This window comes from Aotus nancymaae, unplaced genomic scaffold (genome assembly GCF_030222135.1).
Source record: "Aotus nancymaae isolate 86718 unplaced genomic scaffold, 86718_ANA_hifiasm-v0.15.2.pri h1tg000099l, whole genome shotgun sequence".
Classification (NCBI taxonomy): Eukaryota; Metazoa; Chordata; class Mammalia; order Primates; family Aotidae; genus Aotus; species Aotus nancymaae.
In genome coordinates, this window is record NW_026988514.1 from 8,231,226 (window position 1) to 8,244,424 (window position 13,199).

A 13,199-nucleotide genomic window follows, 5' to 3' on the forward strand; every position below is an offset into this window, starting at 1 on the left:
TGATCCCTCAACTTGGCCTCTAGGCCCTGCCTCCTCCAGGAGGCCCTCCTTGCTTCCCAGGCAGTGCCAGTGCTTGCTTTGTAAGTTACTTGAAATGATTTCGGCGTTGTCATTGTGGTAAGTCCTCCTCCCCACCGTACCGTGCCTTCCTTCTGGGTGCTTTTTACATGGCATTAAATAATCAGGAGATACAGTGATAGCGATGCAAGCTGGCACATTCTAAGCATCTGACTCTACGCCAGGAGCAAGGCTAGCCCCTGGGAACATATCACCTCACTGAATCTTCATTCTAACTCGATAATTTATGCATTTTTCTCTCCGTTTTTAAGGTGAGGACAGCAAGATTTTAGACAGAGATTCTCCAGACAGTAGAAAAAGGAGGCTGGACTCAACCCAAGTCTCCCTCCTCCTCATTAGCTACCCAACCTTGCGCAAGTCATTTTACTTCTTTGAGACTCATTTTCCACCTGTAAAAATCAAGGTGATGACAGGAATGATCTCATAGGGCTGGTATATGGATTAAAGGAGAAAATACACTCCACATGCTTAGAATGCTGTCAGACGTATGATGATTGCTCCATAAACATCAGCTACAGTCTTGCCTGACCCCTCCAGAACCTGCAAGGAGATTCTGGAGTAGAAGCTCCCCTGCTCTCTCTGGGCTGCAGAACTGCCTGGCCTGGCCCTTCTCATTACTTATCTCAGCTCACCTGCCACCTCCTCAACAGGTTCTTCCTGAGGACCAGAGAAACCCAGGTATTGCTGAGTCATCCTCAAACCATTTTCCTACCTATTTTCCTCATAGGACTTCTCAGCATCCAGCAATGTTTCACTTACAATATAGATATTGTCTATATTTTCTGTCCCCTTTTTCCTATCCTCACTCAGGATGTAAACATATTCAGGGTATGCCATCCCAGGAGAACCATCTAAATCCCCAGTGCTTAAAAAAAGGTCCCTGTATACAGTGGGTGCTCAATAACCACTTATTCTCCTGACTTCCCTGAGGACATCTGCTCTCTTGGCCTCCATTCCTGGTAGGAGCTGTCATTTCTGTAGCTGAGAGCATCATGCCTCCTGCAGAAGAGCTGGCTTCATTTCCCAGACAGGGTGAGTGCCCTGGCCAATGCTCTAACCCCAGGCTGGCCATCCACCTCCTCCTGGCTGCCACCCTCCCTGAGTGACTCCTGCTGTGGGACTCCTCACGCTTTATGGGAACCATCCTTCGTTCAGTTCTCACCCCTGACTCATGTGAGGTGACTGATGATTTGAACACCGCCAAGCTTCCCAGGTTCCACAGATCAGACTTGCGGGGCCTGGCTCACTGTCTGGCATGCTCTACAAGGATGCGGGCTGCATATCTGTGGCTGAAAACCCCTGTATAAGGTTTTTCAGTGGCTAATCTCCCCTGTTCTCCCCCTGGGGCTGCATCTGGCCTGGCTCAGGCACATGCCCTTATGTGCTGTCTGGAAGCAGAAGGAGAATACTGAGGAAGGGGGCTCTAGGGCCTGAGGTATTCATTGGTGATGGCTCATCGTGTTCTCTGCAGAAGATGATTCCCAGCCAGGCCAGCACCCACAACTGCCCACACCATGCCCAGGCTGTGACCACACATCCCCTCTGCAAATTGCCCTGACTCAGCCTTGCAACTGTTCTCAGTGGAGGCTCTAAGACGTACGCCCAGTCCTCAGGGGACCTGCCTACCGGGGCCTCCTGCTTTGTGTGTTCTACCTCTACAGCAGCAAGAAGCCCTGCTGCATCCTGGACTGGGGCCTGCAGTTCCGGAATGAGGAGGAGCTGGCGTAAGTGTCCAGCCAGCTGCCCTGGGATTCCACCCAGTAGCCAACCCCAGGAGACCCAGCATCTCTGGGTCCTGCCTTTGGAGTCTGCATGAATCCATTTGTGGGACATGGAAGAAATGGAGCTGGTGGGGATGGCAGGAACTTGTCCAAGGTCTTGAGGCAGCAGGGCAGTGCCAGACCTGGGCTACTCACAAGGGCCCCTGTTCCAGCCACCGCCTCACTGCCGGTGGAGGCCTGGGACCCTTGGAGGAAAGGTCATGGGTAGGGTGGTGGCTTAGCACTGTCCTGGCAGCCTGGAGCCAGTGCCCTTCTTCAGCAACCACCTTTCCTTCTGAGCGCTTTTGCCAGTGGAGATCTCACCTCAAGTGCATGGGTCCTGGGGTGGGCCTAGCAAAGGCCCAAATGATGTTGGTCATCACTCAGGGGCTGCGGGAAAGAGCACCCCACAAACCCACTCACCCGGCTTCACCCAGGCCTCCACTCACCGAACTCCATCCCGTTGCAGTTGGTTAAGAACTCGGGTAGGTAGAAGAACTCTGGGGTCAGCTCCCTGACGTCACTCATGTTCTCTCTGGAGGCCGACTCCCACGTGCTCTTCACACTGTGGAACATTCTGTCTGCCACGTCGAAGCTTCCGCCCTGGGAGAAATGGAACCGACATGACCAGCTGCACTCATTGTGCCCTCCCGCTGGCCAGGCTCCATCCATTCTGCCTTGGAAGGACAGGTACCACTGTTAGCACTTCTCATTTACCCTCCTCACACCCATGTACTCGTCAGCCCAGGTGTGTGTGCCGTGGTCCTCCAGCCACTGATTCCTTCATTACTCATTGGAACCTTGCTCCAGAGCTTCGAGGGAGAGTGCATGATCCATGGTAATCAACCCATGTTTCCCTGCCATGGACATCTGAGATCAGACCAGAGACAGGAAAACCACATCTGAGCATTTCTGAGATTGCAGAGGGCCAGCTCTGAATTAGGCACTCAACATGAGGCAGTAAGAGTGCCAATGACTGAGACTCGGTTCCGGAGAGGCTCCCAGCCAAGTGCCACAGGCAGGAAATAAAGAATCAACCATAGGAGAAAGAAGTAGGTGAACATTCTATGTGGGAGGTCAGCAGAGGTTTCCTGGAGAGGCGCCCCCAGAAGTGAGTCTGGAAGCCTGCTGATGGGGAAGATGGCAGGGTGTTCTGAGCAGAGGACAAGGCTTGGGCGAGCACCAGGGATGGGAGGAGAGCAGGAAGCAGAGGGAGGAGGGAGGTGGGAGGAGAGCTCACTAGTTCGCTGGTGACATCCAACACATAGCACATGGCATTTGGTGGGGGAGAGAGGTGGGCAGGAAGGAGACTCTTGGACCAGGGTTCTTGGCTTCGATGAGAGAGAAAGGGTCTGAGGGTGGAGAGCTGGAAAATTTCAGGATTCAAAGGGCAGGAGGCTGGTCCACAAAGGACATGATGTCCACAGCCTCTGCCAGGGCCAGCCTTCGTCCCAAGGCCCATGGCCACAGGTGGCCTGGTACAGCCCCAAGCCTGGCTGTCGAGGTTGGGCCATGTAAGAATTCAGGCACATTCTTTCCCTAGATGCACTGATTCCCTCATCTGAATTGTCAAACTCTTCAGCTGATGCTACCCTTATTCATCAGGTGGTCTTGGGGGTTGGGAGGAGGAAGAGAGGTGCCCCCCTCGACGTCCTGGTTGGAAAAATGAAGGTGCTGGGGGCAGAGGGACTCCAGGAGAGAGTTTCTGAAATTGGGCCTTGGGTCTACATAAGTTTAGCGATTCAATAGTTCACTCGTTCCATCAAGGCTCTGCCTTTGTGTAACAAAAACTTGTCCTCCTTCTGCCATCGTTGGCAGAGTGCACATGTGGAACAAGGGGCAGAGCCCAGGATGGCAGTGCCCCCTCTGTGCCCATCACTCCCTTCCCTGCTCAGAGGACTGAGGGTCTCCATCTGCATTTACCCAAGGAAGCCTTGGGGGGCAGCTGCAGGGGTGGATGGAGGTAAAGAATGGCAGGGGCCTCCTCCTGGCATGTCTGGTCCATGCTCAGATGATCTCTCCTAATCCTCACAGCAGCTGCATCAGGAAGGAGTTAGTGTTTCCATTTTGCAGACCAGTAAACGGAGGCTCCTCAAAGTGCACTGATTTTCCCAAGGCAGTGAATGGCAGAACTGGGGCAAACCCATGGGTGCAACTCCACAGGGCATGCTTTGCTCCTTGACAGATTCCTCAGGGAATTCCTGAATCTGGGACAAATTTGATCCACTGTGTGTGGGCCAAGGGGGGACTCAGCTGTATCTGAGAAGGGGGAACCTACCACATACCCAAGGCGGCCAGACCTGGAGAGCTTGAAGGTCACGATCTGACTGGTCTATTTACTGAGTCAGACTTGATCAAGTGAGATCTGTGGGTCATTCCCCACACAGGGACAGGGACACTGACTCAACCAAACATGGTGCATGGGCGGCTTTAAACACGTGGCTTTTCCCCAGGCTTGCTTTGCTCTCGGCTGACATTAAGGAACAGCGTCCACCATCAAATTTAAATCAAAATGGAAATAAAATGGGGGTGGGGTGTTGAAATAAATCTTCACCTAATGAGTCACTCATTGAAATATATTAGGAGCATTGTGTATTTAATCTGCAGCCAGAGCCTTGCATCTGCAGGAAATTGATGCCTTCTCCTAGTCCCGTTTCCCTTTTGCAGCTTTTATGAGTGCTGATGGTAGTCTCCTGAGAAACAATATGATTTGGTAATAAAAAGATTACCTGTATTAAATAAAAATAATATATACATACGAAATATTGTTAGTGCTACAAATCTGGTTAAAGATATTACCACCAAGAAAAATGTTATTTTTTTCACAGCTGTCTAATGCATTTTAGCAAAAGTAATATCTTTAAAACTTAAGCCTGTATTATTTATAAAGGAAGCAATAACTGATTTTCCTATTTCCTATATTAATAAATGTATTTGCATACATTTGTTTCAAAATTAATGGGTTTTCTCACTTCTGCAATACAAAAGAAAACACCGAATTCCCTAGAAGAAAAAGTGGAGTTGCTTTGTTACTTGTATTATAAGTCTGTGGGTTGATGTAAACTCTGGTGGCTGCCGTGTGGAGTTTCAGCTAGGACTGAATTCTCCAAAAGAAAGGGAGGAAAAAAGAAAGAAAAGGGAAAAACGGAGTAAGAAGGTACAAGGCAGGGAGTCCCAGTTAAGGTTTACAGAGTGCCTATCTAGGGAAAGTCCAGACCCAAATGAAAGAAAACAGCACAATTAAGTCTAGAACTTGGAAGGGAACAAAGTGATCAAAGAGAATTTCTGAACCAAGAGCTACTCTGGAATCTGTTCTGCAGCAAATCCTGCCTGTATCCCAATGAACTGTAAAGAATAATAACAAGGTTATTATTGCCAACAAAAGAACAACTTCTTATTGGCAGAAGGTTTTCCCATGTGATATCTGGGCCAGAAGACAAAGGAGCCAGCCAAGCCTAGAGGGTTCTGAAGCAAAAGGCTACAGTTGTTGGATTTTGTGCTCAGTTAAGACGTCGCTCACATGTAAAGATGCAGGAACATTTTGAACACTGAAGAGCTCAGAAACAATATAATCCTAGGTACCACTTCTCAATTAAAATCCTTCAGGAGGTGCTAAATATTGCTAAGAGATGAAGCAAAATTGAAGGCAAAATAGTAGGAAAAGAAGTGGCTAGCAAGGACTATTGCTGGACTGACCCCAGTTAAAATCAGGGGACAGTCTATAATTATGGTATGATGGTGAAAGCTGGAAAGCCCAAAAAGAAATGTTCTATAGTAAAGGAAGTACTCCTTCCATGTAAGGACACAACGTCTATGTGCACCATTGTCTCTGGATGAGCATTTCAATCACTATTAGACATTCTTAAACCCTTTCCAACGTGGCTTTAATTCTTCACCCACATTCATAGGAAATTCGGTAACTGCACACGCTGAAGGACACCTAGATGTGCAGATATTTTTATAATACATGCTAGAAAGTCTGTTCTTCCTTCCTGATGACACTGATCCAAGTCAACCTGCTGCCACATCTGGATATGAGATTAGCTTTATCAGCGGGCTGACAACCCACTCTCCCCGCAGGTATTCTTTCCAGTATTTAAAAGTACCCATGCAAACGATTCACTTACAGGGCGCTGTTGACATATCAGGTGATCTAACCTGCTGTCTTTAGCCCACCAAAGAAGCAGTGTACAATGGTGGAAAGCACATTGGCTTCAGAAGCAGGCAGGCTTGGGCAGGAATTTCAGTGCCCCTTACTTGCAGGATGAACTCCAGTGAGCTGCTTAATCTCTTTCACCTCCCATGCCCTTGTCTGTGAACCTTGGATGATTGCTGTTGTTGTGAAGGCAATCGTGTGTGTGTGTGTGTGTGTGTGAGAGAGAGAGAGAGAGAGAATGAGAGAGAGAGAGCAAGACATACCTTATGCAGTACAGTAGACACATAGAAAGAGGTGCCAAATGAACCCAGCCCCTACATCCTTTTCCCTGCACACACTAGGAGCTGCGGAGCAATCCTGGGCTTGAGCCCCAATCTCAGTGTGCATGGGGAAGACAACCAGGGGCTCTAAAGGAGAAGGGGATAGACCTTATGGAAGGTAGGAGGTAGGGTACAGGGGGAAATGAGGAGAGGCGGGATCCTCCAGTGCTGGGGACAGGGGTAGGAAGGTGGGGAAGCTGAAGAACTGTGGGATGACAACAGGAAACAGCGCCTTCACTGTCAGGGCAGCTTTCAGCAGCAACAGCCTCAGAAGCAATGGGGCAAAGGTGTGATGGGAAAGAAAGCTGGACCCAACACCCTCTGAGCCTCTGCAGGAAAGAGCCAGGCCCTGACATGCTACTGAATCAGCTAAAGGCATAGGACCTGCGTGGTGCTGGGAAGCCCACACACTGGTCCAGCTGCCTCTTGGTCTTGCTCTCATGGAGGATGGGATGGATGACCTCAGAGCAGCCATTAGCTTTCCTTCCTGTAGGTCGTGGCTCTTTTCTAAATGAGTGAACCCATCTAGCCTTGCTGAAACCACTCTGCCTGCATTAGGAGGAGGGGTGGGCACGTAGGGGACACTCAGTTCAGCCAAACAGGCTCATGCTGTATCTCCTTCAGTCCTTATCACCCACCCAGCCAGGAGTTATTTTAAAGGATGATGAAACTGAGGCTTATTTGTTCAATAATGCCAATTAGAAAGTTCCAGAGCCAGGAGTTTATCCCAGGTCTGTCTGTCTCTATTGCATGTGCTTTACCAATACTCATCCTAAGTCTGTATGATAAAAACTACACAGCGTTGGAGATCCTGAATAGTTCTCCTCAAGTCAGTTTGGGCCCTTACGGACCCCATGTCCTCACGCTGTAATCAGAGGGAGGCTGGAGGTTTCTGTGTCCAGCCCTGCAGCCTTGGTTACAGCAGGTGGTCTGGCCCTACGTGAGGCTCTGGGTACCAGGAGATGGGCTGCTCGCCTCAGAGGCAGGGGCTGAGCTGCAGGCAGCAAGTGAAGAGGCAGGCATGGTCCACCTGGGTGTGAGCATAGACACAGATGCTCCAGCTTCCTCATCTTCCCTGGCACACACTCCACCAGGACTCCCAGTACTGACTCCGCCAGGACCTCCCAACTCAACAGCCAGGACGGGCCAAGTGCCACCCCACAGTTCTCTGTTCTCTGAGCAGTTAGCATCTGTCTTATACAAAAACCAGCCATCTCACCTCAGGTGGTTCGGAAAACCCTTCCCCACTGCTGGTAACAGCTGACTTCACGTGGGCTGTGACTTAATTAACACAGCACTTTATTTCTGTTTCTTATTAAATGCAGCAGCAGCTACTGCTGCTGTGTCTTCGCTGGGTGCCGGCTGCCTTGCTGCGCCCCACCTCAGCTGGGTCTGATCTCAGGCCTGAGAGCAACTGGTGCTTTTACTGGGGCAGAAACAGGTGCTTGGGCTGGGACCGCAGCAGGGGCCTGACCTCCTGGTGACTCAACTTTCTGGAGGCTCACAGACACTTGCTTTAGGCAGGCAAGACTCCTAAACACTACAGCATTTTCCAGCCTGGGCAACAAAGTAAGATGCCATCTTTACAAAACGTGTGTGTGTGTGTGTGTGTGTGTGTGTGTGTGTGTTTGTGTGAGTGTGTGTTTATTAGCCAAGAATGGTGACTCTATAGTCCTAGCTACTCAGGAGGCCGAAGCAGGAAAATTGCTCAAGGCTTGGATTCCAGGCTGCTCTGAACTATGATTATGTCACTGTACTTTAGCCTGGGTGACAGAGCAAGACCCTATCTCAAAAACAAATGAACAAAGGAACTGCAGCATCCTGGGCTGCTATTGGGGGAGACAAGTCCTCTGCCTTAGCAGTCAGCCATTCACACACCTCCAAGAAAGTGGGGAAAACGGAGCACACAGCTGACCCATGCCTGGTCACACTGCCTGCGTGTGCCGCCTGCTCGGATCACACAGCATATACATATACCATATTTTCTGGATTGTAAAAGTCTATCATTGTAATAACAGACTTGGGGCAGAAAAACAAACCAACAAGCACATCAAGGATATAAGTGTGAATCAATTCCAAGACCAGCTCAAACTTAAGAACATTTAAACATGAGAGCAATAAAACACTTCTTATACCCAGGGCTCAGAATATACCGCATTGCTGTAGGAGGTGTCTGTGCTGTCCAGTCTTTGTACGGTGCAGGGTGAATGGTCCACAGTGCCCAGAGAATGCCACGCCTGCCTCCCTGCAAGCCAGCAGACCACACAGGCATACAGTACGTGACAGCAAAGGTGTTCCACGACAGAGCTGTTGTGCTGCCTGTCACTCTGCACTGGGGGCACCAGGGGCCATGCTGCACACACATGCAGCTGGCACACTGCATTCCTGCTGCAGCGCCAGATGACTGCCTACGTATCACACTGCATGCATGTGTGCCTGGGTGTGATGCTGTACGAGGGACTCCCCACTGTTCTACTGAAAATGTGGCCTTGAAAACGGCATGTGTCCCTTTCCTCTGAGCACTGGGTCCCCTCTGGACAACCTCTGTAGACCCCACCTTGCTTTTATTTACCATGAGTGTTTTAGACTCGGTGTCTCCAGGACTGGAACCCATCTCATCTCCATTGTCATTTCTTGTGGGACATGACCTCCCAGAGACTCAGTATCCTGAGATTAATCACAGCAGCCTCTCACAAGCTTGTGAGGGTCCAATGAGGCACAGCAGTGTCCACAGCAGCCCCCTTCACCATCATCAGAAGGAGGAAGCACCCCAGCCATGGATGAATGATAAACAACATGTGGTCTACACATACGGGGTATAGGATTCAGCCTTAGGAAACCGACACATACGGCAACAATGGATGGACCTCGAGGACATTAGGCTGTGTGCAAGAAGCCAGTCATAAAAGGACAAACATTGCATAATTCCACTTATAAGAGGCTTAGATTAGTCATTCATAGAGACAGAAAGTAGAACGGTGGTTGCTGGGTGCTGTGGGGAGGGTTGATTGGAGAGTTATTGTTTCATGGGTACAGAGATTGAATTTGGGAGGATGAAAAAGTTCTGGAGACAGATGGCAGTGACGACTGCACAGCAGTGTGTATGCACCTAATGCCACCTTGCTTAAAAATGGTTAAAAGGGCAAATTTCATGTTATGCATATTTTGCCAAAATAAATAAGTATAAAATGTTTTAAATAACAGTTGTAAGGTACTTAGCACCATCCAGGTGCATAGTAGGTGCTTAGTGAGCAATCAGGTTAGAGCTGCTATGGAAGGGCCTTCTGAGGTGATCCTCCCACCCACCTCCTTTATCTCACCAACAAGGAGACTGGACCCCAGAGAGAGAAAGTGATCTAAGCAAAGTTAAACGCAGCAGCTGGGGATGCTGGGACGTGAGCCCCAGGCTCACCACATATGCCTCCACTCTGGCTTATCTGTGGTAGTAGGCGGGTGGTAGCATTTGCTCAAAGCGGAATGGAGACACATGCACTTTTCCATGCTGACTCTTACACATCCACTGGCTCTGGCTTCCATGCCTGGGTTCCACAGCCTCCCCACGTCTCTTGCTCTTCCCCACTTCTCCGTCCACCCCAGGCTGGGGGCAGTGCCTTGGGCTGCTGAGACTATGGGAGGCTCCTTTCCAGTCACCTCAAGGGCGAAGCAAAGGTCTCTGGAGAAGAGACGGGCCTCCCCCTGGGAGGTGGGGTGAGATGGAGGGAAGAGCCTGACTTCAGGAAGATGCCAGAATATTCCTAAGGACGTGTGCCGAGATTCCAGCACTCTCAAAGAGGAGCCTGGTATGTCCCCCAACAGAGGTAGCCTACGTAGCCTTTGATCAGACCAGGTGTGACCCACCAGAAGAGCAATTTAAAAGTAGGAAAGTGAGACCCAATTCAGAAGCAAGTGGAGAGAGCCCGGATGATTCCAACTTGGACGGGTCAATCTACCCAAGACAAATCTGAGCCCCAAAACTCAGTCACTTCAGGGACTTCAACATGGGAGTCAAAAGGGCTCAAGCTAAGATGACTGCATTTGTGTCACCTAAAAGCGTGGGCAATTGGTTCTGACCTTCTCACACTGGTGTAGACCAACTTAAACGAGTTTTACCTGGTCACCAATGGACCAAACTGGCTAAAATAAGCTTAAACCAGTGATTAGCTTCAAAGTGGCCATAGCCCAGATTTCCTCATTGGTTCACAGCACACCTGTTAGGTCTGGCTTATGCTAAGTTGGAATACTTTGATGCAATGCAGACTGCCTTATATTAGCTTAAACCAGAGGGGACCAGCCTGGACAAGTTCAGATCTACTCAGATTGGATCTGGCTGATTGCAGAGGGAAGAAGGGAACTAACAGTGATTGATCACCTAAGTAGCGTCAAGCCCTGAGCTGGAGGCTGTCTCCACATTTTCTCATTTGATCTTCTCAGCTGCCTATAGCCCAGTGAGATGTGCATAATTAATTAACCCTCATTTCCAGAGGTAAAATAACTTGCGAAGATTTTGTATCTATTAAGTGGCAGAGCTGTGATGTAAATCTCACAGCCAAGGCTGTTTCTATTTCACTCTGTCTCCTCCCGATGTGAAAAGATCCTTAGAAACAGGTAGAGCTGGCGTTTTGGGCTTTAATGCAGCCTCCTGAAGGGGCAAGGGGAAACTCTGAAAGTATCCTGAACATTTGAACACTTAAATTCCCTGAATAGAAACCAGTGGTGGAATCCATCACTATCATCATCAGCGGTGAACATCATTTCTTGTGGATTAATGAGCAACATCTGGATGGGATTCCTGGCATGGGGTGCAGCTCTGGGACCATTTGTTCTCCAAACAAAACTTACTTAAAATGCTTGTTGCCTGAGAGACGCTCAGGGGAAGCACACTTATTATTTTTGAGTGAATTTCCAGGGAGAGGAGGTTATACAATGTCTAGACGAGTTATGCCGTCAAGGAGAGAGGAGGCTGTGCCAAGAAACAAGACAGGAGGGCATTTGTTCCTTATTTAAAGAAAGTAACCTGACCTTGGCTACCCATTCCTGCCCCAGGGCTCAGAGTCAGCTTTAGTGCTGACTCAAGGTGGCCTTTGGTCTCTCAGGGTCAAGGTCTTCTGAGTGACCACAGTGACCTGGCTGGTAAGGTCAGACCCAACGCACAGTTCTTGGGACACTCAGGCTTTTCTGAGATGAGGTTTAGGTGTCAGAGCAAGTCTGAGTGTTCAGTGGCCTGTTGCCCACCCCAACTTATGCCTTTCTCCCCATTGGACCATTGCGGGGTCTGGATCTGGGCAGCCCATACACTCAGGCCCTGTGCTATATTTACTTTAGAGTTAGCTGAGCCAGCTGGCCTATCTGAGGATTCTCCCCATTCAAAAGCTATGCCCCTGGGATAAGGGGCTCCTTGGAAGTAGGATCCCAGTGATAGGGTTGTGAGGGGAAGAGAGGAAAGGAGCTTCTCAGCATCTTCACAGCACTGCCCATGAAAGACTCTGTCCCAGAAATCCCACACGCCTTTGACACCATCCCCACCCCCTCAACATTCGGACACTAGACTGGCCACGTACAATACAGGAGGCTCAGATAAATTTAAATTTCATTTAAACAACCAATAATTCATAGTTTATTGGGAGTTCAAGTTCAACTAGGCATCCTGTATTTTTATTTTAAACCTGGCAACCCTAATCTGGTATAATGGTCTGTTGGTGTATGGGTGGGTAAGTTAGTTTTGTCCTTCGAAGCCTTTCAGTTTGTACTCGGTGTAGCTTTATGCATTCCGATGTCTTGAGTCATATTCTTTTCATTGTTCCTTCTTGTATTTATTTTTCTAATCCTTGACCACCTGCCTTTCTAGTCTCCAAGCTTCCTCTTTTTTTTTTTTCCACTAAATCTTTATGTCAAATCTTTATTTCATGTCTCATTTCTTAATTTTTAGAATCATTTTGCAAGACTTTGTTGGGCAGATGTGCAGGTGTAACTGAGAAAAAAACAGCCTGCCTTGGCTAGGGGACCAGAATCCTGGAGCCAACGCCAACTGGGAATCACTGGCTAATGACTGAGTTTTTAGCAGAGGTGTTCCATCTTGTTCAAGCCCAGGTCTTGGTCTGTGTGATACAGCTCTGTGTGTGCACATGCATGTGGGCGCAGAGAGTGGACAGCTCACCTGCAGAGCGCAGAAGGCCTGGGTGAAGGGTGGCATCCGGACCAGGTAGGAGGCAACGATGATGGCCGAGGAGTAGTGAGTGTAGTAATGGCACTGGACAGTCATGTCTCCTGCAACAGAAAACACTTGCTTGAGGGCTGCTTCCCTACCTGTGCTCATGTGTGGCAGATAGTGTGCTACACTATGTTCATAAATGGCATTTAAAAAATACATTCATTAAAGTTTAGGAAGTGAACAGACCTAAAGAAAAAGATTTATGTCATATGAACACAGGTGGCACATGAATGTGGAAAAATGTCTAAAGATGACGTGCAGATGCACAAAGTTTGAGAACTAGTCACAAATGCAGGCTCTGCTGTTTAGAGGCAGTGATCTTGAGCAAGTTGCTTAAACTCTCTGAGTTTCATTTTCCTTCTCTATGGAATGGACCACTGCTTATACCAATGCAGGTTGGCCTGGCCCTGGCAGAAAGAAAGTGCTGAATGAATGTTACTTCCTTCTGCCATTGCATGCCCCTAAGTATGGAGTCACTGCCTCTTAGCATCATACGTCTCCAGGCAGGCTGCATGTTAGAATCCGCTGGGCTGCGCCACACCACAGACTTATTTAAATCCAAATTTCTAGAGGTGAGACCTGGACATCAGTATTTTCTAGAAGCTCCCCAGGTACTTCCTACAACCAGGTTAGAGTCCTCTATGCAAATGTAATCACTTGTAGGCTAGGTGATCACC

The 13,199-nt window shown here is 49.0% G+C and overlaps 1 protein-coding gene across 4 annotated transcripts in view; it reads right to left on the bottom strand.

Moving 5' to 3' along the window:
- The window catches only part of WDFY4 (WDFY family member 4), a 297,793-nt gene that overhangs the window by 22,662 nt on the left and 261,932 nt on the right, over positions 1-13,199 (bottom strand). For all 4 annotated transcript variants that reach the window (XM_021672243.2, XM_021672242.2, XM_021672241.2 and 1 more), the window contains 2 exons: positions 12,469-12,578; positions 2,288-2,441 (listed from right to left, as the gene is read on the bottom strand). In XM_021672243.2, coding sequence (XP_021527918.2) covers positions 2,288-2,441; positions 12,469-12,578 — 264 coding nt within the window. The remainder of the gene's footprint in view (positions 1-2,287; positions 2,442-12,468; positions 12,579-13,199) is intronic.